The sequence below is a fragment of the Macrotis lagotis genome, chromosome 1 (genome assembly GCF_037893015.1).
Source record: "Macrotis lagotis isolate mMagLag1 chromosome 1, bilby.v1.9.chrom.fasta, whole genome shotgun sequence".
Classification (NCBI taxonomy): Eukaryota; Metazoa; Chordata; class Mammalia; order Peramelemorphia; family Peramelidae; genus Macrotis; species Macrotis lagotis.
Window position 1 is genome coordinate 773,881,983 of NC_133658.1, and position 26,580 is coordinate 773,908,562.

The 26,580-nt window shown below is 34.1% G+C and overlaps 1 protein-coding gene across 1 annotated transcript in view; it reads left to right on the forward strand.

Moving 5' to 3' along the window:
• Positions 1-26,580, forward strand: part of ARHGAP42 (Rho GTPase activating protein 42) — a 387,607-nt gene that overhangs the window by 80,978 nt on the left and 280,049 nt on the right. Inside the window, exon 2 of the mRNA XM_074216537.1 lies at positions 1,719-1,814. Within this exon, the coding sequence (XP_074072638.1) occupies positions 1,719-1,814 (96 nt within the window). The remainder of the gene's footprint in view (positions 1-1,718; positions 1,815-26,580) is intronic.

Below are 26,580 nucleotides of genomic sequence, written 5' to 3' on the forward strand. Positions count from 1 at the left end.
CCAAGTGCTGAATTATTTTTATCTTTGTCACATTAAATTGTTATATAATTTTAAGGAGGAATTGCATTAAAAGTAAGGGACACAGTTTGTGCAGAAGGGAACTGGAATGTCATTTCTGGTGAAGAGTAAATATGCCAGTTTGCCTGGAAACTGGAATGTGTGAGGAGGAAAGAAAAGGAAAATTAGTTCAGAAGATAGGTTGGAACCAGACTGTGAAAGATATTAAATGCCAAACAGAAGAGTTGGTATTTAGCATAGATTACTATTAGCAAATTTTAATCCAAATGAAACTCACTCAGCTTTAGGGGGGAAAAAAGTGTACTTTTTCCTTCAAGTGATCTCTTTTCAAATTTTAAACAATTTTTTCAAACTTATTGGAATTCCTTGATATTCATCAACTCTACATCTCCTTCCATCAAATGTTGTGAGGTTAAATAGAGCTTTCTGCCTCTTTTCTGCAGGCCATGGAGTCTAAAAAAAAAAAGAGGCTATTTTTGCCAGATGAATGAATCCTGGAAACTCTGTGGCAGAAATGGTCTTACTATGAGACATAGGGAAGGAGAAACCAATTTTTTTGTGTTTGTGTTCTGTATGTATTTTAGTATCTGCTGTGGCAGGATGCCCTGATATTATGGAAGATTGAAAGATAAAGTTGACTTCCATTTTTTTGCTCTGATGGAACTTACAGTTGAAGTGGGAACTTATAGAGGATGCTTGATATATAATAGAAGCTTGGACTTGAGGTTAGAAAAGGGGACTTGAGATTTGCTATCAAATCCCAGCTCTTTCCATGCCTGTGAAATATTAAGCAAGACACTTCACCTAAAGGACTGTTTAGGCTCTTTTGGTTTCCTTGAAGTAGTTGTTTTATTTTACCTAATATGGAGTTGCACAGATTGGTTAAAGTTCTGTAAGAAATTACTGCATCCTATGTATATGTACATATATATGAAAAAGAAATACATATTCGGGGGCAGCTAGATGGTCCAGTGAATAGAGTACTGGGCCTGAAATTAGAAAGATCTGAGTTCAAATGAGGCCTCAGACACTTATTAGCTATCTCATCCTAGGGAAGTTACTTATCCCAGTTTCTCTAGTTTACTCCTCTGTAAAATGAACTGGAAAAGGAAATGGCAGACCACTTCAGGGTCTTTTCGAAGAAAACCCCAAATGGGGTCATGAAGGTCAGACACTTGACTGAAACAGTTGAACATTGGCAGTGTATATATTTTTTCTTCCATCCTTTATCCATTTTTTAAAATCACTAGTAGCTTGTCTGAATAGGTCAGGATTGTATTGTTTCAGTTGAATACTGTCTCTTTCCATTTTCATTCTTATTTTTAGTTCTGTACACATTTTGTACTTTGCTCTAACAAAGTGATCTAACTGGACAGTGATTCAGGAATGACTCCCACATTAGTAGTGTGTGACTTCCTGTTAAAATTTAACCAACTTTTTTGGTTATGTCAATCATTCCTTTCTATATTTAATACATACCATTTATCTACTTGTAAAAAATATTCTTGATAAACAGGTGTGAAGATTCTTTCAAGCCATTGTGGTTTTGGCATATATTTACCTAGTTTATCTGACATGACTTATTATTCAGAAAGGATTAATTGAACTGTGAATAAATGTCAAAATAATATTGAGGCAGAAAATACTGAATTATTATGTGTAGTTGGTTAACCAAATATTCATTTATCTTTTTATAATAGATCTGTCCATGGCAGTACAGAAATTTTCACAGTCCCTGCAAGACTTCCAGTTTGAATGTATTGGAGATGCTGAAACTGATGATGAAATTAGTATTGGTAAGTACCTAGTTTCATTTATAACTGTGAATAATATTTTTAAAAGTCCACTTCAAGATGATTTCCTTGAAACTACTTTGTAGTCATAAATATGCAAATGAATGCTTTTGATATTCTCTTTGATAGGCAATGTGGAGGAATTGAGTCATTTTTGTAGGACCCATTGTCATAAATTGAACATGGAGACAAAGAATTTAACTCTTCATGCTCAGTGGCTTCCTCTTTATGACCATGGGCAAATCATAGAATAATTATTCTATGACCTAATTTTTCTCTCCTGGAAAAAGTGAGGTAATATTCTCTTACTCTTTCCTTAAAGGAATTTAAATGGTCATTAATAGTGATGAGCATTTATTAGGTGCCTAAGTGATATATAATTAAATATTATTGGTCTTTTGAGAGTTATATTAAGTGTGATGATGGTTCCTTACCTTAGAATACTTGTAAGTTAGTGGGGAAGGAGATATATGGAACAAATGCAGTAGTAAAAAAGAGGAATGAAATTTTGTTATATCACTGTTTTAATAAAGGTGATATTCTCTTCTCAAAAGTTAGGCATGTCTCAAAAGGAGAGTTTCATGAGGCATTCTTCCTTGCCCTTTGAGAGTGGTATAGTAGCATAGTTTCTAAATAGTTAAGATTTTGAAAGATAACATGAGCTGAAATGCTTATGCATAAAGGCATAATCATTTTATATTTTTTCTAACAAAAGATTCTAAAAGTTAATCTCAATTTAATAAAAATTGTTTTTCAACTATATAGATATTAATTTAGTTAAGGTATATCAAAGTAAAAAAAACAAATTAAATTGAATTTATAAAATATAATACAAATGTTTTGGTATTATAACTCAGTAAAGTTTCTAGATTCTAAGCAAGATTTCTTTGTACACGTTCCAGTGAAGTATATACCACATATATTAAGGCCAAGCATTGATAGTCTTTTAATGATAGTATGTCAATTTATATAATTTAAACTTTCACAAGCAGTAATAGTTTGCACAGAGTTCATGGAATCTAGCAGCTTTCCTACCAGGTTAGAATGCAGGATGTAGTGTTGTATATCTTTTAGACCCCTTCTCTCCTTTTATATCATGGCAATTTGTATTATATTTGTGTAGCACCTTCCTTCTAAACCACACATATTGAGGGAGCATTTTTCCATTTCTACAAATTATATGTGATAAAATTGGATTTTGTTGTTGTTCCTTAAACATATTGATTATTCTGTATTGTTGACTCTTATTCTGGTTTTAGACTTTTTGATCCCTTAAATTTTTTTGACTCTTTGTTGCTAATTGTTAGAGGCCTTTTTTTCCCCTTCTCAGATACTGTTTGAAAACTTTATGTTATCATTTCTTCCTTCTCTATTCTCACTTAATCTGCCTCTTTTTATTTGACTGTTCTTAAAGTGTCTGCTTGGTGCCTATATCCTTCATGAATTCTCAACTACCTCTCTACACATTTTCTTTCTTGTTAGTCCATATATCCATAAATATCTGAGTTGTTAGCATTATGCTCTTTGAGGTTTTTCTAAGACCTAGTAAAGTACTTCAGTCTTGTCCCTTGAGGTAACCAGAAACCATGGCAAATACAGAAAAGTATTAAGAGCCCAGGTCCAAAGGAATTTACAATTTGGTTTAGCAGACTAGATGAGATGCAATTTAAAAATAAATAATAATAACAGTAAATTCATAATATTTTAAGAACATTTTAACAGGTATTACCATATTGAATACTCAATCTCCAAGCTACTTAGTAGAAGAAAAAAAAATTATGTGGGAGCATGATGAAGTGAATATCATCCTCCTTCTCTTGTATGTTACTACAGATGTCCCAGGTATGTTTTCTTTTATTTTTTTTGGCAAGTCAGTGGGGTTAAGTGACTTGCCCAAGTTCACACAGCTGGGTAATTATTAAGTGTCTGAGGGTAGATTTGAACTCAGGTCCTCCTGACTAAAGTGCTGGTGCTTTATCTACTGTGCCACCTAGCTGCCCCAGATATGCTTTCAATGAATCTGCAGATGAACTTAAATCTCAAAACTTTTATTCAGTTATTTAAAAACAGATATTTTATCTGCATTTCCACAGAATATCAAATATAAAAGAATAATAATTATTAACTTATAGCCTGGCACATAGTAAACACTGTATGAATGTTAGATATTATTATAGTCAAATGTCCCATTCTAACTGAATTCCATAAAATAAGATGAAAAGAATGACATAATGATTTTAAGGTTAAAAAAACCCATTTGATTACATCCTTTCTTGATTCTAAAATGTAATAGGAAGAACTGACTTCCGTATAATACTTAAAAGTTTGCAGAGCGCTTTGCTTCCAGTTACCATGTTGCAGTTGCAAAAGCTGCGGCCAGACTGGTGAAGGGGATTAGAAGTTAGGAAGACTCATCTTCATGAGTGCAAATCTAGCCTTGGATATTTGCTATCTGTGTGTCTCTGGGCAAGTCACTTAATCCTGTTTACCTCACCTGTAAAAATGAACTGAAGAAAGAAATGGCAAACCACTGCAGTGTCTTTGCCAAGAAAACTTCAAATGGGGTCATGAAGAGTCAAACATGACTGAAAAATAAACAATGACAAAGTAAATATAGAAAGCACATCTGATTGTGAACTGAGGTTCCCCTAATTCAGGTTCCTTTGCTTTTTGTAATGGCATACTTCTACCTATAAATATGTAGAATAACATGGAGTGCAAAATAAGGATCAGCCTGGCAGAGTTGTAACTAGAAGTTTTTGCATCTAGGTCAAGCACTTCTAGCAATATGCATACTAGTTACCTTACCTAGGTTACTAGTAGATGATAGTGAAAGACAGGAACTACAGAATACTATGAAGCTATTCTTAAGAGGATACTCTATTTACATCATAGGATATGATTCATTTTTAACCTATTTTAAATATTCCCAACCCAGTGATCTCAGAGTGGATACTTTCTTCTTAGACAACGAGTTATATTTTGGGGCTGGACCAAGATAGGCTTCCTCTATCCTGAAGTTTATCCCTAAACTAATCTAGTTTCTCTGTTCCTTCTTCTTGATTAGAGAACCCTTCTAGAGAGGAGGGATGTATTTGAGTTGGTCTCCCAATGGGAACCTGTTCTGCTCCACTTTTTTAATAGATAAAATCCAAACTGATGGAATCTAATACTGATAAATGACAAGTCTAACTTGAAGCTTGGGAAAATTCAGATAATCTCATTACTAGAGTGACCAGAGGGTGTTAAATCTATAAGCTAAAAAATTTTCCTTTAAAAATTTTTTATTTTTTTTAATATTACCAGAATTTGTTTCCCTCTTTTCCTTCTCTTTAGGATCATTCAATATCATCCAATAGGTCAAATTTCTTTTTAAAAGGAAAAAAAAAGAGGAAGAGAAAAAAGTTAGTCCAACTGATTAATATATTGAAAAAACTCTGGAAAATATATGTACAGTATTCTATACTTGTGGACCTCCTATCTCTGTAATAGAGTAGATAGGAGTAACTTTATATCTCTTTGGACCCATGCTTGTTCATTTTAATTTTGCAATTCACTTTTTTTGAAGTGCTTTCCACTTATATTACTGTAGTCATTATGTGTGTATATATATATATATATATATATATACATATATATATATATATTTTAGGGGAGTTCTGGTTATTATATAAGTCTTTCAATGCTTCTTTGAAGTTAACATAGTCACTGTTTCTTTCAGCACAGTAATAGTCCATCTCATTCAGATACATTCATAATTTGTTTAGCAATTCTTCAGTGGATGGGCATCTATTTTGTTTTCAAGTTTTTGCTATCATGACAAGTGATTCCATAAATATTTTGGCATATCTAGGGTTATTATTTTTCCTGTCTTTTTATTTATTTATTTGTTTTTCCAACTACTAGGGTTATTCTTCTTATAAATGACTTCCTTGGGAGGAATTTCTGGATCAAAGTGACATTTTAGTCACTGAATTTGCATACTTCCAAAATGCTTTCCAAAATGATCTCATCCCTAGTTTGACTATTCTATAACAAGTATGAAGTCACAGGTCCACCAAAGAATCAGCACTACAACCTTTCAGATTTCCTGAATAGGGCAAATTTTCCCATCCTATGGTGAAGTTGTTGGCATGCCCTAGTTATATTGTGGAGCATGCTATGGTGGCAAGAACATTGAACTTTTAATTAGAAGAGTTAGTTTTGAGTCTCAATTCTGACTTTCAGAAGTTGCATAGTTTTGGACTAGCTATGTAGACTTAGAACCTCAGTCTATCTACCTATGGAATGAGAATATTACAATGCTTTACCATTTAAAAGTTGTCATGAGGGAAAGTTGCAGTACAGCATTTTGGAAGTAAAAGTGCCATCTAAATGTGAACTGTAATTGAAATCTTAGACTTCTGGCTCAGCATGAAAAAGCAATCACAAAACAGAGGAAGTCACAAGGTCCTAGGCCTTACTAGTTATTTCCCTGCTCTAATAAAAATGCTACCTGCTTAGATACAGTTGTATGATATATTTATCTGAAAAAGACTTGGTGTGGGATTTACTTTGGCTTGTTTATAATTAAATTTACTTGCTGCACTTTCCAAGTAAATTTTAACCAGGTCTGGTCCTATAGTTATTGGATCCCTGGACAGCAAAAACACATTTTTAATGTTAGTCTTTAGATAGTCTTTTTTTAAAAAACTATTTTCAGTACCATCTCCCTTTACTCCCTTTTGCCTTATTTGCTAGGGTCTTGGATTGGCCCTGGTTTTTATCCAAAGCTTAAAAAAATTCTGAATAAAAGTAAATAATTTCTTTTTAGTAATTATTTAGCAAATAGTATAAACTAGCTTCAGTATAATATTATCAAAGTTGGTATAAATAAAACATCATTGTATTAGTAAATTTTAATCCAGTTAAGAATTAAGTATTTATAACTCTTAAGTTAAGAAAGTAATGTTTTAGTGTAGAAAAACTTAAATCTGAATGCTCCTGGACAGTACCAGCTATGTACTCAGAAGGTTAAACATTTACCAAGAGGGCGAGTCACTTTCCTTGTAAATATTTTTAGGTGGAGATCTCACTGCCATGGACACTTACAAGATGAAAAAGTTCTGAGACCAACAATAGATTACTGTACTTAACACTTGGAATGGGAAACCAAACCTGATTATTTAGATGGAAAAAAAAATTAACTCCTTTTGTTTATTTCAGGCAAAGGCATGTTTTGCCCCTTCTAAAGTCTATAAATATTTGCAATGATGTCTGACATTTTTCACTCTTGTTCCAGGGCTTCTTCCATTGTTTTGTGCTTCTTTGATAGCTCTGTGTTTTCCATTTTACTTTCAGTGTCGGTTTGTTGATAGTTTCAAAGTACATGTCTTTACATGAAATTGATCAATAACTATTATTAGTGAAATTTTGTTTTATTTTGTATATGAAATTTAAACTTTCTGTACTTTTTTTGGTTTTATAATTCAACATTGAACTAATTGAATTAGCCATAACAAAAGACAGTTTTTACACACACACACAAACACACACACACACACACACACACACACAAGAAAGCATATGCCACAAAATAACAACGAATGTAAGGCCATTATTTTTTTTATTAAATTGATTTTTTTCAATTAAAAGTTTATTTATCTCCCTTCTCTCTTTCACTCCAGGAAAAAAAAAGAAAAACAAAACTCTTGTAACAATTTTCATGGTCAAAGAAAACTATTCACATTGACTACAGACAAAAAATCTCTAAATTTAATTTACTTTAGTAAAGTAAATCTTGAAAATAATTCGTTCTAGTCACAAAATTATTTTTGTTTATTTGCATTTATCATCCCATTCTCTCCAAGATCCAATGGTTTTAATTTTTATTCCATGACATCATGAAGGACTGCTATTGCTTACCTTGTCCCCTACCTTCCCTACCTTCATTTCTATTGATTTATATTCCCACCCCACTTCTTCAAATGCCTTCATTTGGCAAGAAGCCTTTCTGGTCCTCTGTCTGACCAATCAGTCAGTGCACAAGTGTTTGCTAAACCCTTATGCATATACCTTCTCAGGTCTCAGATTTGTTATTAAACTCTATTTTATCTTCTCAACTATATTTAATCATCTCCTAAGACTTAAAGATCCTTCCATCTTTAAATCTGTACTCTTTGAATTCCAAGTACTTTACACATAATTTCCATTTAGAAAATATTTGTTAAAATTGTATTGAAACCCATGATTTCATTATCTCTTTCCCCTTTCATCATTCCTTTCATTCTGGAGAAAATAACTCTGTGTGCCACTTTTATGGGAGATAGGTCTATTGAGTGGGATGAATTTGGCAGGTGTAGAGGAATATGGTGCTGGAAGAATTAAAAGGTCTGATTTAATAAATAGGTAATTTACTATACATGTGTGAATGTGGCTAGAGGTAGACAAGGGAACCAGAGGGGTCAGGTCCTTTTGTGGTTTGGGAGCAAGAAAAAAGAAGAAATGATGCAGTTTGAAGAGTTTAGGCTTTTTGGGGCAAGGAAAAAGGTCTTAGATTTAGGTTTTGAGGTCATATCAAGACTTTTCTATGGAAAAATCTATGTGACAACTAGCTGTTAAGTCATAATTTAATTGGTCTATCTAATACCCTTTGTCCCTTCCAACTTTGGCTTTGTTATTTCTGGAGGATACCTGCCATGGAGTTTATGCAGCATGATTCCCTCATGATATTATCATGGCTCCTTATTTTGAGAGAATTTGCCTAAAATTATTCATTATTCTTAACCCATTGTTATATAGAATCTAGTTGAAAGATTTAATTAATAGCTTCTTGTTGCTATATGTACCTTTTCAAGACTATATATTTTTAGCTTTTGGGTTTAATGTTTGATTTTTGGATTTCAGTTGGAATAATGAAATAATCTTTACTAGCTTAGAATTAAGGTGAAGTGTTTTGGATGAAAATTTCAGTGAGGGATATAATAATGTTTGTCTTTCATTTTCAAAGAAGACAACACTGTCGGGAAAGTGATGCCATGACAAACACATGAATTGGATTTGAGTAAGGGGGTTGTTGTGCCAAGTCACCAGTCTTACTTTCTACTCCAGAACCATCTAGGTCCAGTGACCAGATATGAATCAGAATGACTGGAGATGGCCTTGGATGTGAGGTAGTCAGGGTTAAATGACTTGCTCAATTTCACACAGCTACTTAAATGGCAAGTGTCTGAGACTGAATTTGAACTCCCATCCTACTGACTTCAAGGCTAGTTCTGTATTGACTGTGCCATATTATCTGTGTCTATGTCTATATGTATAGACACATATACATATATCTATATATATACATATATAGATGTACATATATATATATATATATGTATATATGCATATGACATACCTCCATGCATCAGTCTTTTTTTTTTTTTGAATACTGGCTAAATTGAGAGAAAATCACTAGATTGCCTACCTGTGATTTTTTTTAATCTCTGCAGCTCATAAAAAACATCTACTAAATTGTACAGAGGTACAATTTGTGTTGGTGGAAAATCACAGATAGAAGATATAAGTGAAAAATTTTGAGTGCGAAACAGTAAATAGATATTTTGTATTTATTAATCCTGAAGTATTTATTAAGCACCTTTCATGTACCAGTCACAATACTAGACTCTGGAAATACAAAAATTGAAAAGAGTTCCTCAAGGAACTTGCGTTCTTTTTAGGGAGATATGTATTCACAGATCAGGAAATATAGAATATGTGACAGATAAATACATGGTAGAGTGGGTAGGATAAAGGGATATTAATAACTGAGAGGATTAGGAAAGACTTTTTTGAGGACAGTATTTAAGCTGAGGGTAGCTAGGGATTCTAAGATATGGAAGTGAGGAGGAAGAGCATTCCAGATGTGAGACTGCCTATTCAAAGGCAACGAGATGGGAAAAGACAATTTCCAATTGCCTTGTAGAATTTTTGAAATAGCATATTATACAATGTGTTAAATCACACACACACACACAAATAATTCAGCATTATAGAGCAGGACAACAATTAGAGATAAAATGGTTTTGTTTAAAAAAAAATTCCAAATTGTAGTTTCCTTCACGAAGTCCTTCTGTTGGAAAATCACAAATATTTATAATTAGTTGACATGGTTATCTTGCAGCATTAGATCTACAAGATATGGATGATTAAGGGGAAAAGGATTTGAAAATTAAGTTGAGATTAAAAGACCAGGAATAATGCTTGGAAGAACAGAGAGGTCAAGTGACTCGAGTGTACTGTGAAGATAGAATCAGTTTAGAAGTTAGGGAGAGAATGAAGTGGAAGGTTAAAAGATTTTAATCAAAAGGAGATTTGAATAACTTATTCCACTCAATGTCTTCAGTCCCTTGAAAATCTAATGTTAGGCAAAAGAGTATTACAGAATGAAATATTTCCATTGGAAAAATGTTATAAATTGGCAGTTGACAAAATGATATTTTATCTGGGTTTCATTATGTTGTTCCTTTGAGGAACTCTTTTTTTAAATTTTCATATTCCCAGAGCCTATGATCTGATTATAATGCATTCATGACTTGCAGTGTAATGTGTAAATATATTGTTCACATATAATATATATGTATATTGTATAACAGGAATCCATGCCTTATCACAATACATATAATAAACACATACATGTAAATACAAAAACATAAATTTATATGTATACATGTTTATATATATACACAAACATCTTGGCCATTTGGTAGAATTTTGGACTCAGAATTAGGAAGACCTAGTTTTAAAACTTTCTTATGACTCTAACTGGCTATGTGACTAAGGGCAAGATCATTTATCTCTTTGAGCCTCGGGTTCCTAATTATAAAATGGAGATAATATTACTTATATTTACTACCTTACACAGTCATTATAAGCTCAAATGAGATAATGTATGTCCAAAGTACTTGGAAAACATTAAAGTGCTTTACAAGCATCTATATGAACAAACAAAAATAAATGTGAACATTTCCGTATTCAAAGAAAAGAATAAAGAAGATTGTACCATCATTAAAGAATATGAAGTTTTCAGAAATAGTTTCTAACTATCAGCAACTAAGGCATGAATGCTCCAAGTCATTAATAATAAGAGAAATACAATAAAAATGACTTTGTGATTTTACACTCATAAAAGACCAAAATTGGGTCTAATCATTGTTGGAAGTTGGCATTGTTTTTGGAGCTGTGAATTAGTAGAATTTTGGAAAACAATTGGGTATTATATAAATCAAGTGACTCAAATGGTCATACCCTTAAATATCTGTACCCATTGACCTAGAGATTTCACTATTAAACTTATATCTCAAGGAAGTCATGCCAAAATATTTACAGCAGCATTTTGTGATATCAAAGAATTGGAGACAAAGTAGTTGGGATATATTGGGAAGTAGTTAAGAAAATTGTGATACATGATTGTAATGGAATTTTACTGTGTGGTAAGAAATAATATCTTTGATAAATGCCAGAGAAGCAAGAAAAACATGCTCTGAAACAGAATTGAAGTAAGCAGAGTTAACACAGTGACTGTTACAATGGAAATGGAAAAGGGAAAATATCAAAAACCAACAGTGTTTATTGCAAAATGATGAACAAGCAAAAGTAAGAAATAAGAAAAGATACCCCCCAAGTGATGTGCTAGAGCTGGGTCCACCCTGGCCTTATTAAAATTTCAATGTATTTGAAATTTGAAAATTTGCAAACAAATATGCGTTTGATTTATTGTTTTGTTGATTGGCTGGAAAGAGATCAAAGTTCAGATTTGATCTCAAGTCCTTGTGGGTTGTTGGCTGGAAAGAGATCAAAGTTCAGATTTGATCTCAAGTCCTTGTGGGTTGTTTGACCTTAGAAAGGCTACCTAAGTTTTTAATCTGTAAAATGGGGATCACACATAATAGCACCTATCCATCAGGAGTCTAAGAATAAAATGAGAAAATATTTGAAAAAATATTGTGGAATCCATAAAGTTTTATGTAAATATATTATTAGTCATTATTATTATTATAGAAAAATGCTAATAATAAAGATTAAAGTTAAAAGTGTGTTACTCATGCATTTTATTTTTCTGAGACTGTTTTGTTAAACATTTACCTCATAACTCTGACCAGACTTACTCCTTTGTAGAAGTAGGAGAGCTAGGAGTATGGTTCACTCCACATATTTCCAGATTCTTTTTTGATTTATTGATAATTTTTCCTGGGCTTTCCTTTCTTCTTTTTCTGTTTTTTTTTTTTTTTTGTCTTCAAAATATATTCTTTAATGAGTGGCTCTCTGGGTGGGGGGGGGAAGAAGGGATTCAAAAACAGATTTGAGTGAATTTTTTTAAAAAAGACTTCAACTGAGAACTTATGCAGTTTTTTAACGTTTATTCTAATTACTGTGACAGAGATAAAACTGATTGTCTATATCACTCTCTGAACTTCTTTCTATTCTTTTCTGTGTGTTTGTTATTATAATTATCATTTTTGGTATTGTCATTTAGTAGTATACTTATAATTGGTTGTATACCTTAGCCTCTGTCCTGGGCATCTTTTCTTTTCTCTTTCAACTCTCACTTGGTGACTCCATTCATTTTTATTGATTTAGTTTATCATCCATCTAGAGATAACTCCAATATCTATCTATCCAGTGCTAGTCACTATGCTGAACTCCAGTGTGAATTATCAGTTGCCTGTTGAACAATGAGATTATAGAATCTGTAGAACTCCTCCCCTTCCTTTGTAAACTTTTTTCCTATGCAAACTTCCCTATTTCTGTCAAGACTGCCATTATCCTTTCAGTCTCCAGGTTTGTAACTTTGGGATTATCCTTGATTTTCTCCTCACCTCAGATATTCAGTTCATTGCCAAATCTTCTGTTTTTTACTTCCATAATGTGCTCCACCTCTAGTCTTTCTAACTTCTCATGTGCTTAGTTTAGGCTTTTTTTTTTTTACTTCCTACCTGAAGCTTTTCACCAATAGCCTCCAGTTGGTCCCTCTTCAGTTGTCTTCTCTCCATTTCAGATGTCGACATATCAGTCATAGTGCTTTTCACTAAATACATATGTAATCATGTCATTCTTCTACTAAGTAAGCCTTAGTAACTTACTATTGCCTCTGGAGCAAAGGGGCTCTTAACCTAGAGTTTATAGACTTGGTTTTTTAAGAAATATATTATTTTAAAATATCATTTTAATTTTAAAATCATTTTTAAAAATTATATTTCAGTATTTTATTTAATTAATTTTAAAATATTAGTTTGAAAAGAGTTTCATAGGCTTCACCAAACTGCCTAAATATAATTCTCTCCCACCCACCTCTCACCTTCCAGTTTGACATTTATTTAGGTCTTTGCAAGTCAAATGTTAAGTGGCTTGCCCAAGGCCACACAGTTAAGTGTCTGAGGCCACATTTGAGCTCAGGTACTTCTGACTCCAGGGCCGGTGGTCTATCCACTGTGCCACCTAGCCACCACTTAGCTGCCCCTCCCCCCAATATGCTTTTCCAACCTGTTTACTCTCCTTCCAACCCTCTACAATTATAACTAAACTGGCCTTATCCTATAAGCATGCCTCTTTTTCAGTTTCTTTGCTCTCTCCCCTATGACTGTGACATCTTTATTTCAGTGTCTTGACATTCTTTTTTTCCTTTAAGATTTCACTTCTGGGCCGGCTAGGTGGCACAGTGGATAAAGCACCAGCCCTGGAGTCAGGAGTACCTGGGTTCAAATCCAGTCTCAGACACTTAATAATCACCTAGCTCTGTGGCCTTGGGCAAGCCACTTGACCCCATTTGCCTTGCAAATATATATAACCATTTGCCTTGCAAAAAACCTAAAAAAAAAAGATTTAACTTCTCCCCTACTGTTGGTGGTCGACCTACCCCCAAACTCCCTAGTATTGTGTATATATTCTCTATATAGTTCTATTTGTAAATATTGTGATAGAACATAAGGTCTTTGAGAGCAGGAACTACTATCATTTTGTCATTGTATCTGGATTACCTTTCATGTTCTTGCCTATGGTAGATGTTCAATCTTTGTGGTTGATTGATTTTTGTTGTTATTGCTGTATTTTAGTTGCCATTATGGATATAGATGGTGAGACAAAAGTACATTTTTTTTTATACTTCAGATTTCATTTAGGTTTTTTGCCTTGCTCATTTGTTTTTTGTCTAAGCTTTCTGTATTCCTTTTCATTTTGGCATTTCCCCTCTATTGTTACATTCACCTCTTCATAATGGAGAATATTTTAGGGCCCAAATTCCTGCTCTAAGGAACCCCTGATGAAAGAAAACTGGACCCCACTAATCTTTTGGTCCTCTTTCATACTGACTTGAGACTTTGCTTCCCTTTAGGCTGTGGTTCAAAGGGGGTCTCTCCAGTATATAACACAGAGTCTGTGTTTACATAGCATTTATTGATTGCCTTTTCTATTCAGTTTTAGCCCTCCTCATTCCCTTGTTTCCCTTTCTTTCTTTCATATAGCTGGAGAAAAATCAGTTTCTCTCAGGTCCTCCAAGAGGTCTGGTTTTTAGGAAGGTGATCTATTGGAATCCCTTCATTTTACAGAACCTGTCAATGGACTGAAGTCTTAGTCCCTTAGAATCCCTTCATTTTATAGATGTGGAAATTGAGGCCCAGAATGTCATCATGTGTCCCTTGCAAGTATTCTGGTGTGAAGTCTAATATTATTTTCATGATAATACCCTAAGTATCTCTTTCTAGTGTTCATTTATTGCCATATTTTCTATTTTTAAGATGCAATATGTTTTCTGGGAGGAATAAATCAGTAAGCCAGCCATTAATGTGTTACTTCTTTTTTTTAAGTTTTTTTTTTTTTTTTTGGTAAGGCAAACAGGGTTAAGTGGCTTGCCCAAGGCCACACAGCTAGGTAATTATTAAATGTCTGAGACCGGATTTGAGCCCAGGTACTCCTGACTAAAGGGCTACGCCACCTAGCCGCCCAGTGCTTTATCCACTGTACCCCCTAACTATGCTTTTCCTATGGCATATTAACAAATGATCAGTCACTATTTGAAAACTTTAGTGATTGTTTGAAGACTTTTATTGACCCCAATTACCTATTCCTTTTATTTGTAGACAGTCCTTAATTGTTAGGAAACATACCCAACCAAAATCTGTCATCTTTGTCAACTATTCATCATTCCAATTTCTGCCTTCTAGAACCCAGGATAGCTAGTCTATGGGTGGTGGGGAGAGTGACAGAGAAACAGATTTTGACTTCATGGGATTGGAGTGGAGTGGTTGGAGGAGGTAGACCCTACAGCACATAGCAAGTAGTCTTGAATTTAGAGCAAGACTTAAGCCCATGTCTTTCTGCATATGACATTCTAATGCTTCTCACCCTTTTTATGGACAGTATTTTATACTTAGTACAGAATTATAAATGCTTATTGACTGACCATTTAGGAAGCTGCATTTGTGAAATCTGAAAACCTTGTCAAGTAATCTAATAAACTCTCAGTCCTGGTCTTTTTTTTTTTTGCCTTGTTTCTGTGAATTAAATTTACTGTCTTATTACAATTTTCCAGAGCCCATTTTGCTCTTGTGAATTCATATTAAAAAGAATTTCTGCTTTTAAAATCTTCAGTTCACTTTAGCTTGGTATAGAGTATATAAAATGATTTATAATTTAGTATATAATAGAGTATTCCATCATGAAATAAGTATTATCTGGAACTAGCACTGAGTTAATGACATAATGAAATATTAATGTTTTGTCCTATCTTTGCTACTAGCCACTAATTCTGATTTCCTTTTATGATTTTTCAATATATGAATGCCTTATAAGTACCAAATAATACCTTGAATATCCCCTTGAATTGAGTTATGTCTGGTTGTTGAAAAGAACATTTAACATGCTTAATCAGTCATAAAACACCTTTCCAAAAAACTCCAAGTAATTTACTGATGCTTTGTGAATTTATTTAACTAGTATGTAGGAGGCAGGTGGTGTCCTCATTTTTATCTGCATTTAAAAGAAACCTGGTCAGACACTGTAGTGGATAAATAGCTGACTGAAGAATTTGAAAGACTTGGGATCCAAGTGAAAGCTACTGTCTATGTAATCCTGGGCAAATCACATAACCTCTCAGTGTCTGTAAGATTAATTTCTTTGCAAGTAATGATCTACATGGGAAGAGAATTTCCTCACTCAGAATTCTCTTCACTAATTAGTAGTTCAGTCCAAAAAGAGAGGAGGGGAGGAAAGGAACAAATGAAATAAAATAAGGAAGGAAGGACAGAGGGAAGGATAAATGAATGAATAGTGTATTTATTTATTGTCACGTGATTGATTGCTCGAATCAGAAATTAAAATGTGGTTTCCTGATTCCTAATCCAGTATTTGGGCTGCTCACAACAAATCACTTTGCAAAGTAACTAGTTTTTGAGAGACCTGAGTGATAGCCCTTGCCTTGCTACTGACTAATAGCATGACCTTGAATAGATTAGGCCTATCTAGAAAATAAAAGGAGAGAGGTAGGTTTGTTGATTCTAAAGCCTTTTCAATCTCTAAACTGTAATGAAATATGATAATCAAGGGACACCCTCTGGTGGCCACTGATTACAGGTGAGAGTATCAGGACGAGAGCAAGGTTTAGATGTTGTTTCAAGCACAGGGGCATTAATGAGGTCAGTTTAGCTTGGGGAAAGAGAGAGTACTGGGTTTAATGAAGGAGAAATTCCTGGAATTCTAGCCAGGGAATTTGAATCTAGTCATTGGTGCAGAAAAACAAAGATACATCAAAAGAGTTGGTGGTGGCAGAAGTGAAGAGCAATAAGTAAAAGATAATTGATATATCCTACCTTGTTCTATACCATATGATTTGTCATTCTATTTGTGGTCCCACATCACAGCCCTGTAATTCTTTAAATTCTCTAGCTGTTCAAAGTTGACCTTTCTGGATTTCAAACATATCTAATGTCCCTTTTAGTTTGTAAATTTCCATAATAAGCAATCTGGAGGGTAAAACTAAAGTAGTTATTTCACATTTTCTTCTAATTTTTGGCTTGGAGGTTTTTAGATATGGAAGCTTCAATTTTGTCATCATCTGAGTATGTGTTTTGATCTGTCAGTTGTTTTCCAATGAGATATTTCTCATTTTCTTCTAATTTTTGGCTTGGAGGTTTTGAAAGAACTAAAATAGTTAACATGTTTTTGAAAGTCAAGGTAAAGCTGTTAGATAATATCCTCGATAAATTCAAGTTGCTGACTGCCCCCCCCCCCCTTTGCTTGGAATTCTCTCTCCTCATATTTGCTTCCTGGCTTGACTTCAAGCCTCAGCTGAAGTTCTATCTCCTGGAAGAAGATTTTCCCAGGCTTCCTTAATCTTAGGCCCTTTCCTCTGAGTCTACCCCCCTCCCCAGTTTATCCTGTATATATCATTTTTATACATAGTTGTTGGCATGTTGCCTCCCTGTTTAGACTACGAGCTCCTTGGGAGTCTTTTATTTGTATTCGCAATGTTTGATTGCATTTTTAGCATTTTGTTGACCTTTAATAATGCTACTTGATTAACTTTATATTTGTCAATTGATGAGTCTTTTGGTACCTGATGATTTCTCATAGTTTAGTATTCAATATCTTTTTCACAAAGATGGTGCCAACATATGAACACAAAATACTGACTAAAGATACATTTTTAAATGATTTTTGGTATTAAAATAGATACATATTTTGGAGTATTTGGAAAGTATTTTACTTTTAGTTTAAAAGAAACACAGGGTATTTAAAAATTTAAGTATTTTAAAACTTAAAATTCCTTAAATTCTTAAGAATAGTAAGCATAGGAAAGTTAAAATCTGGCTAAAAGGAATATTTATTCATAATTATGCCTCATTTCCCAAATACACACACCCACACAAAGTTATTTAAAATACTTTTTGAAACAACTTTTCCAAAATTGGATAAGTGTATAGAAAATCCTTGCATCTAGACTCGTGAGAAATATCATGGTGTAAGTCATTAGAGAGTCAGAGTAAATTAAGACCAGAGTTCAAACATTGCTTCTGACACACTCTGGCTGTGTGACTGTAGGGAAGTAATTTAATTTTTCCAAGTCTCCAGATCAGTTTCTAAATCTGTTAAATTACAAAGAAAACCTCTACTGATCTACTTTGATAAAGGAAGTTTCTCCATACCAGGCACTGCCAATACCAGTTAGATGGTGTAATAAATAGAGTGCTGGGTTTGGAGTTGGGGAGATAAGAGTTCAAATTGGGCCTCAGTTACTTCTTAGCTCTGTGATCTGGACAAGTCCTGTTTGCCTCAATTTCTTCCTCTGTAAAATAAACTGAATAACTAAATGGTAAACCACACCACTATCTTTACCAAGAAAACATTAAATGTGATCACCCTAGTAGAGTCAGACACAACTGAACAGCCACAAAAGTATCAGTGAAATACCAAGTCTGATATCTTTCCTTCTTTCCCTATTCCCTGGAAATCTCCAGTCCTCAATTTATTTATTTTTGAGATACTTAGAAACCAAGTGGTAAAGATATGCTTAACCTAATTGAATTTTTGATTTCTGCCTAGTGATTATAAGCCTATCTTTAGTGGAAAAGTTTCTGACTCAAGAAAGAATCCACCCAATTGACCCTGGTCCTAACCTTAACCTTGCAGAAAAGATCAAAGATATGAATACATTGAAGGGAAAAAATTTTCCTTATTCATTAAGTTAAAAGAAAGCATCACAGTCACTAATCCATCATGACAGTCCTATTTGGTTATACAAATCAAGGAAGTCTGCTATTAAAGTGAAACAATTCCAAATGTCTTAATTATTTGTACAAATAACATTTGTTTTTTTGAACTTTGCAAAGGAAGCATATTATGCTTTATAATAGTTCTCAGTTGTATGACTGGATTATTGTTTTCCATTTTATCTTACCAAACTTTTTTTCAGCACCCACACAAAACCACCCACATTTAAGTAGGGTGGGATAACAGCTGTGAAAGCTACACATTACAGGTGGCCTTAATCCTGCAAAGAAAACATTCATTGGTAGTACAGCTATCCTGACTCACTTGAAATATTTAAGAGCTTATCTAAATTTACTCTGATTGGAAGTGCAGAGGTCCTATTTCCTATATTGAATATATATGAAATAATTGAAAAACATTTAACTGGAACTTGGTGTTTTTATCATCTTGATAATGTTATTTGGCAATAATTTTCACTGAGGTGCAAGAAAGGTTTTTAACATACTAGAACTGAGCCCAGTTCAATTAGATGAAACTTAATAGGGTTAAATGTGAAGCCTTAGACTAACAACCAAAGGATCTATATCCAAGTACATGGTAAAAGGAGGTAGGACTAGAAAGCAGTTCATGTCAAAATTACCTTAGAGTTTCAGTAGCTTGCAGGCCCTGACCTGCCATATTAAGGTTCCTTATTCAGGGTTTACTGAGCAAAGATATTGGAGTGGCTTAGTTACTTCCATTTTCAGATCATTTTAGATAAGAAAATTGAGGTAGACAGAGTTAAGCGAATTGCCTAGAGCACAACAAGTATCTGAGGCTGATTTGAACTCAGAAAGATGAGTCTTTCTGACTCCAGGCCTAGCACTCCATTTACTATGTCACCTAACTGCCCCCCAAATATTCAAGTATTAATCAGGTCTGACACTACTTAAGCTTCTGGGATCAGATTAGATTGAGTTCTTTTAGGGTAGTATAGTCATAGAAGGCAAACATAATGCCACATTAAAAGTCCAAGTATCCTGCATCAAGGAAGTGATTGTCTTCCTGTACTCTGCCCTCTTTAGAACAAGGTAGAATTTTGGAGTGTTCAGTTTTTCATTGTTTTTTTTTTTTTGAAGGACATTGATAAATCTGATCAATAGAGTTGCAAGGATGGTGAAGGGTCTAGGGTCCATGACAAATGAGACTCCATTGAGGGAAGCCTTAAGCAAACTAAAGAATGTTTGGTATTTGTTTTTCTTCCCTTTTGGACTTTGGAATTTCATCTGTAAAATTCAGGGATTGGATTAGATAATCTCTAAGTCCCCTTTCAGTCCTAAACATTATTCCTTATTTTACAGATAGAAGAAGAAAAATGAAGGGAAGTGTCTAGATTTCATTTGAACTCGGGTTTCCCTGAATTCAGGTCCAGAACTCTACCTACTGCTTCACCCCTATGCCTCTTACAAAGTTGTGTGACTTTGGTTAACTTGCTGTACCTCCCTGAACTTTCATCATCTACAAAAATGGGAAAGTTAGACTAGATTACCTCTGAGATACCTTCAAAGTTCATGATCCTATGATTTCTCCTTTTCTCTAAGAGAGCAGGAAGTATCTTGATGACCATGCAAAGAGAAAGATTGTCCTATAGAAATATAAACTGGCATTCTAATAGAAAAGCAATGTCTTCAACAGGATCGGTCTCCCCTTCTACCTTTGGAGGTTAAGGTTGGACTGGACTAGAATCACTCAGAATGGACAAACGTGAATGCCTATCCTGAGGTCACTTCTAAATTGATGAACTAAAATGGCTATTTGAATACTTGAGAGCAACTCATTCTAAGAGGAATTGGGATAGTTTCTCTCTGTAGTTGATTTAGCTAGATTATTGGAAACCTTTGTTTCTATTTTAAATTCCAGTAGTTTCTGATCACCTACAGGATCAAATATAAAATTTGATGTTCTGTTTCCTTTATATGCTACTCCCCAACCTTTCGATCTTATTGAACCTCATTCATCCCCACATATTTTATTTCTTAGTAGCACTGGCTGTTGAGCCACTCCATTTCCTGATTGTGCCTGTAATGCTTTCCCCCCTCATCTCTGCTTTATCTTTTCCTTCTAGTCCCAGCTAAAAATCTTACCTTCTTCAGGATACCTCTACTAATACCCTTTAATTCTATTGCATTCTATCTGTTGAATATCCCCCAACATCCCCTATATATGGTTGTATGTTATCTCCCCCATTGTCATTAATATTTAAAAATTGTTAAAAATCTCCCTCACAGCAAGAAATGTTTTTTGTCTTTTTTGTATCTCTAGCACTTAACACAGTTTCTGGTTCCTGTGTAGCTTTTTTTTTTTTTTTTTTTTTTGGTTCAACCCTATCTGACTCAATCTCTGGTAGAGGCACTGGAGTATTTGTTATTTCCTTCTCAAGTTCATTTTACAGATGAGAAAATTGAGACAAACAAGGTTAAGTGACTTGTCCGTAGTCACACAACTAACAGATGTCTGAGGCCAGTTTTGAACTCAGGAATATAAACCTTCCTGACTCCAGGTACAACACTCTACTCTATCACCTAGCTATTTAATAAATGTTTAATGGATCATTTAATGAATGACTTTTCTCATTTTCCCCATCTCACCCCCATAGGACACCAAAGGATCAGAATGTATATATTTTTAGCTCACCAAAGGGAGGGACTAAGGGACACTGTGTGTGGGGGGGCTATTCTCAACTTTTCTCAATGGGTGATAGATCTTCCTAGTGGGTCACTTATCTACCCATCTATCCTTAACTCTTTTCTTTTTTGAGGGACATATCTGGGTGAGTTTTGGGATTTATTTTCAGTATGTCCTTTTGCCACACTTAAAAGATCTTATAAATAGCTCAAAATTGTCTTTCAAAATTTCCCTGAATTGTTTATATTTGTCTTTTATGATGCAGTAATATTCCAATATACCCACTTACCACAATTTGTTTAACTATATTCCTATTGATGGCACATCTATACTGCTAATAACTACTATAACCATCATAAGCAAGACATTTGATGAAAGAAAGGCAGGGTTTTATAGGGCTTTGGCATATGTCTATTATATCCATGTATCCATGTGTATTCACATGTGTCTATTCACATTAGAAATGGGAATTCAATAAGAAGTGGAGCAGTCTAACTAATCTTGGGAGTTAAATGGAACTGATAAAAGACAGATTCCAAGGATGAAGATGTTTCCTCTTTGAGACCATGATGTATGGAAATCCTGGAATTTGGTGGTTTAGGAAAAGAAATTAAGTAAATTAATTAAAATAAGTTAATTAACAATGATATATATATATATATATATATATATGAAACATGTGAATGATTGAATTAAGGAAAAGGAAAAGAAGGATGACTAAATGCCTTCCAAATGCCATTCTGTGGCTGCAAATTTCCTTACCTTCAGATAAGAACACTGCTATGTAAACTCATCTGCTTTTGTGCCTTGTAATGTCTTGATATTCCTTCCATTCAAGAAATGCAATTAAGCAGAATAAGTAAACATATTTCCTTATACCTCATCCTGCCCCTATTATACCTTCACCAAAGGCAGGAGACTTGTCTCACTGTAAGTACATGCTGTAAGCACCACTGATGAATCAATACACAGAACAACGTTAGATATCTCTGATTGTTGCATTCCTTTATATTGTTGTGACTGTAGTACAAATGGTTTTCATTTAATTTATACTGCAGTAGTTCATAAAACTTATTTCAAATTTCTCTGAGTTGTCTGCCATTTTTATGTTGTAATAATATTCCATTACATTATTATACTGTTTCATTTAACCATATCACTATCAATAGGTACCCATTTTTATTTATTATGTTGCTATAACCTCTTTAGATTTCTTTCTCTAAACATGCCTTAAAAAATTCCCAGTATTACTATTGTTCTAAAGAACTTATGAGGGATAGGACCTCAGAGTAGCATGGAGAGACTTACATGAATTGATACTGAGTGAAGTGAGCAGAACCAGAAGAGATCATATACAATAACAACAACATGGGGTGATGATCACTACGATGGACTTATCATTTGTGCAGTACAATAATCAAAGAAAATACTAAAAGATTGTGAAGGAAAATGCCATCCATATCCAGAGAAGGAATTGTGGAATTTAAATGCTGACCAAAGTTTAAAATCTTCAATTTTTAGAAAGTTATCTTTTGAATCATGTCATTTTTCTCTATTTTTTTCCCCTCTTCTGTTTGGTTGTGATTCTACTTTCACAGCATGATTGATTTGGATTTATGTTTAATGTGGTTTTAGATAAAGAGCCTATATTACAATGCTTTCTGTCAAGGGGAGGGGGAAGGAAAGGGAAGGAAGAAAAATATGTAAAAAAGAAGAAATGATTGTTGAAAACTACTGTTGGAGAAAGAAAGGAAGGAAGAATGAAAGAAAGGAAGGAAGGAGGGAAGAAAGGAAAGGAGAGAGAGAGAGAGAGAGAGAGAGAGAGAGAGAGAGAGAGAGAGAGAGAGAGAGAATGAATAAGAGAGAAAGAAACGGAAGGAAAAATAAATCCCCCAGGCCTGTCTTAGCTAAACAAAGAGGCAAGCTCTCATCCATTCCTAGACCAAGAAGAAAGTAGAAATAGAAGTCCTCAAGAGGGCAGGTCTGGTGCTTGCTGTAGATATCTTAGTTTTTTGTTTTTTGTTTTTAATACAGAGGCTAACTGTTAGTGAGAATATAGTCCAGGTTAGAAAATGAGACAGGGAAAGTGGTAATGAATCTTTCTCACCTGATTGGTCTGACTCTTACACAGATGACCATTAAGATGATGGTAAAAAAAGTTTTGTCTTGTATATACTTTATCTTCTAAGAAGATACTCCCCATTTTTTTAGAATTCAAATAGCTCACTGTATTTATGTTCTCTTGAAGAAGAGATTATAGGGAAAAAGAAATAGTGAATGAGAAAGGAAATGGACTTAAGGACTAGTGGCCTTAAATTTGTTGTCCTCTGAGTATCAATGGAAAAAAAAATGTCTGTAATTCTGTTGAGGATCTACCATAGACCTGTTAGAGATATCTCTCATGGTATATCTCTGATGTATCTAATGAAGATATTTCTGCCTAAAAATTACTTAAACCTCAATTTTTGTTTCTTTTATTTAGAAAGTACACTTTCTTGCCAATTTTAAAAATTAAAAATGCTTGAATTGATTTGACTGAAAACAAGAGACATAACATCATTAGTGTGCATATACAAAGTTCATCATACTTATACCATACTAATGTCATACAATTATATCATACTAATGTCACACATGTTTATAGTTATCATTTTAAGTCAAATCATCTAAATTTACCAGAGGTGAACAAATAAGGTATTCTGTTTTCAAGTTGAAATCTGGTTTTAGGTATAATGTAAATTTAGAACTTGAATACAGGAAAAGAAGTATTTTATTTTTTCTAAAATAGCACATAGTTTACTCCTGAGTTTTCATTTGTCCTTTGCATCTGAAGAATTGATGGCTTCTTCTCTCTTCCATCTTTCCCCTTCTCTTTAGGGAAATAATATTAAATAAAGGACTTTTTATACTTATGCATTTGTAAAACTGGGTCCAAGTTTGTTATCAATCTGAATTAGAGAAAAGAAAATGTTTGTCACTTTTTTCAAGTAATGAATATCACCAGAAACATAGAATCTCAGAGTTGGAAGGATACTTGGAAGCCATCTGATCCAACTTTAGATTTGAAAAATAATCCAGTACAAAATAATAAATTATTTCCCTTTTGCTTTAAGATATCCAGTGAGGGGTTACCCACTATTTCCCACAGCATTCCATTTCACTCTGAAGTTAGAAAGTATACTTGACTTACATCAAATTTAAAACAGTGTCTTCAATTTTTAACCCTTGCTCCTACTTCTCTACCTTGTAGAACCAAGATGATTGACTTTTTCCACTTATCTATGAGACAGAATTTCAATCCTGCCATTTTGTAAAGATGAGGAAACTGAGGCCCAGAGAAGTTGTTTGTATACACTCAGCTGTAAGAGCAATGGTTGAACAGAAAATTCAGCTTATATTTTTCATTTTTGAATGTGTACAATAGGTTGGAAACAGTGATGTATGACTTGGAGATTGCTTTGATTTCATCACCAATCACTGGTATTAAATGGAGTGATATAAAAATATTACAACAAAGAGAAAGTGCCTCTAGAATTCACATATTATTTAGTAGCAGTCATGAGCAAGTGTGTTGATATCTGGGGAAATGCATGACTGGCATAAAGTTTTGGAGTAATTGTTATTGAAAGATATTTTTTCTTCAAGAGTCTGGTTTATGCTTTTGTGGGGGAGGGGAATGTTGGAGTGGCATATGGAGGTAAGTCTTAGCTTTTCGTGAATCTGGGCATTTATGACCAGCTAAGAAAATCTTTCAAATAAACTACTCTGCTATTTGACAAGTTAACATTAGACATTCCAAGAAAAAATGCATTGATTAGCCTGGGGAGAGTGTGTTAAGATGAAACATTTAAAACTGAAAACCTTGGAGAAATTTTTACTTCTAAGGCTCCCCCTTTTTTCCCATCGATGTTTAATCATTAATGCTAATATCATACTGAGATGTAGAAATATGCATTTCAAATATGGAGAAACTGAACTTCAAATGATTTCATCCATCTCTAGTAAACACTTATTAGACAGAGTTTTGGCTAGCAATGGGTTAGGCAAAGAGCTAGAAGAATTAGGAATTAGATTAGTACAGCTGGCAGGTAGGTGGTGCAATGAATGGAGTGCTGTCTTGGAGTCAGAAAAATTCATATTCCTAAATCAGACCTCAGAAACTTCCTAAGCTGAGTGACTTTGGGTAAGTCACTTAACCCTAATTTCATCAGTTTCCTTCTCTGTAGTGAGCCAGTGAAGGAAATGGCAGATCACTCCAGCAGATCACTCCAGTACCTATGTTAAGAAAACCCCAAAAGGGGTTACAAAGAGTTGGACATGACTGAAAAATGACTGAACAACAACTGGTCCAGAGGTTTCTATTGAATATGAGAGTTTGAAAAAGAAATCTCCAGGGGTCAGGAAATCGGGTGGTATAAGAAAGAATCTTAAGTAAGGTAAGAGAAAGTAGAGCTTGAGGAAACTCTTCACAGTTAGAAACCTGAAACCTATGCTTATTGCTTGAAGAACACATGAATGGAGATTTGGATGAGGAAAAACCCGGACCATAAGAATTAACCTGAGCCTCTGGATCCTGAGTAACATGTTAGAAACAAGGCATAGAGTTTACTACTATATAAGAAGAAACAATATTCACTAAGAAGGATCATAGAGTTCCTCAGCAATAGAAAAAATCTTTCTTTTTTTAGATTTTTGCAAGGCAAATGGGGTTAAGTGGCTTCCCCAAGGCCACACAGCTAGGTAATTATTAAGTGTCTGAGACCAGATCTGAACCCAGGTACTCCTGACTCCAGGGCCGGTGCTTTATCCACTACACCACCTAGTCACCCCTTGCAATAGAAAAATCTTAGACAAATCATGTACTTCCTTCAGCCTCAGTTTCTTCATCTTTAAAATAAAGGATGTGAACTAGTTGTCTTTTGTAGATCCATTCAGTACTGAAACTATGATCAGTCAGAGGCATTTATTAAGCATGGTGCTGGGTAAGTGAAATAAAACAAAGGGGGAAATAAATAATCTTTTTTAAAAGTACCTACATTTTATAAATATTATCTCATTTGCTCCTTACAAAAACTCTAGGAGGTAGGTTCTTTTATTATTCACATTTTATAGTTGAGAAAACAGAGCCACGCAGCTTAGGAGACTGGCCCGGGTTTTACACTACCAGTACATATCTGAGGCTGAATTTGAACTGGTCTTCCAAGCTCTAAGCAATGTATAAAGATTGGAATAATTCCTACTCGTAAAAAGCTTACATTCTAGTAGGGAAACAGCAAATAAGAATCTGTGTATGAAGATATATATAGAGGGATGGCTAGGTGGCTCAGTGGATAGAGCACCGGCCCTGGAGTCAGGAGTACCTGAGTTCAGATCCGGCCTC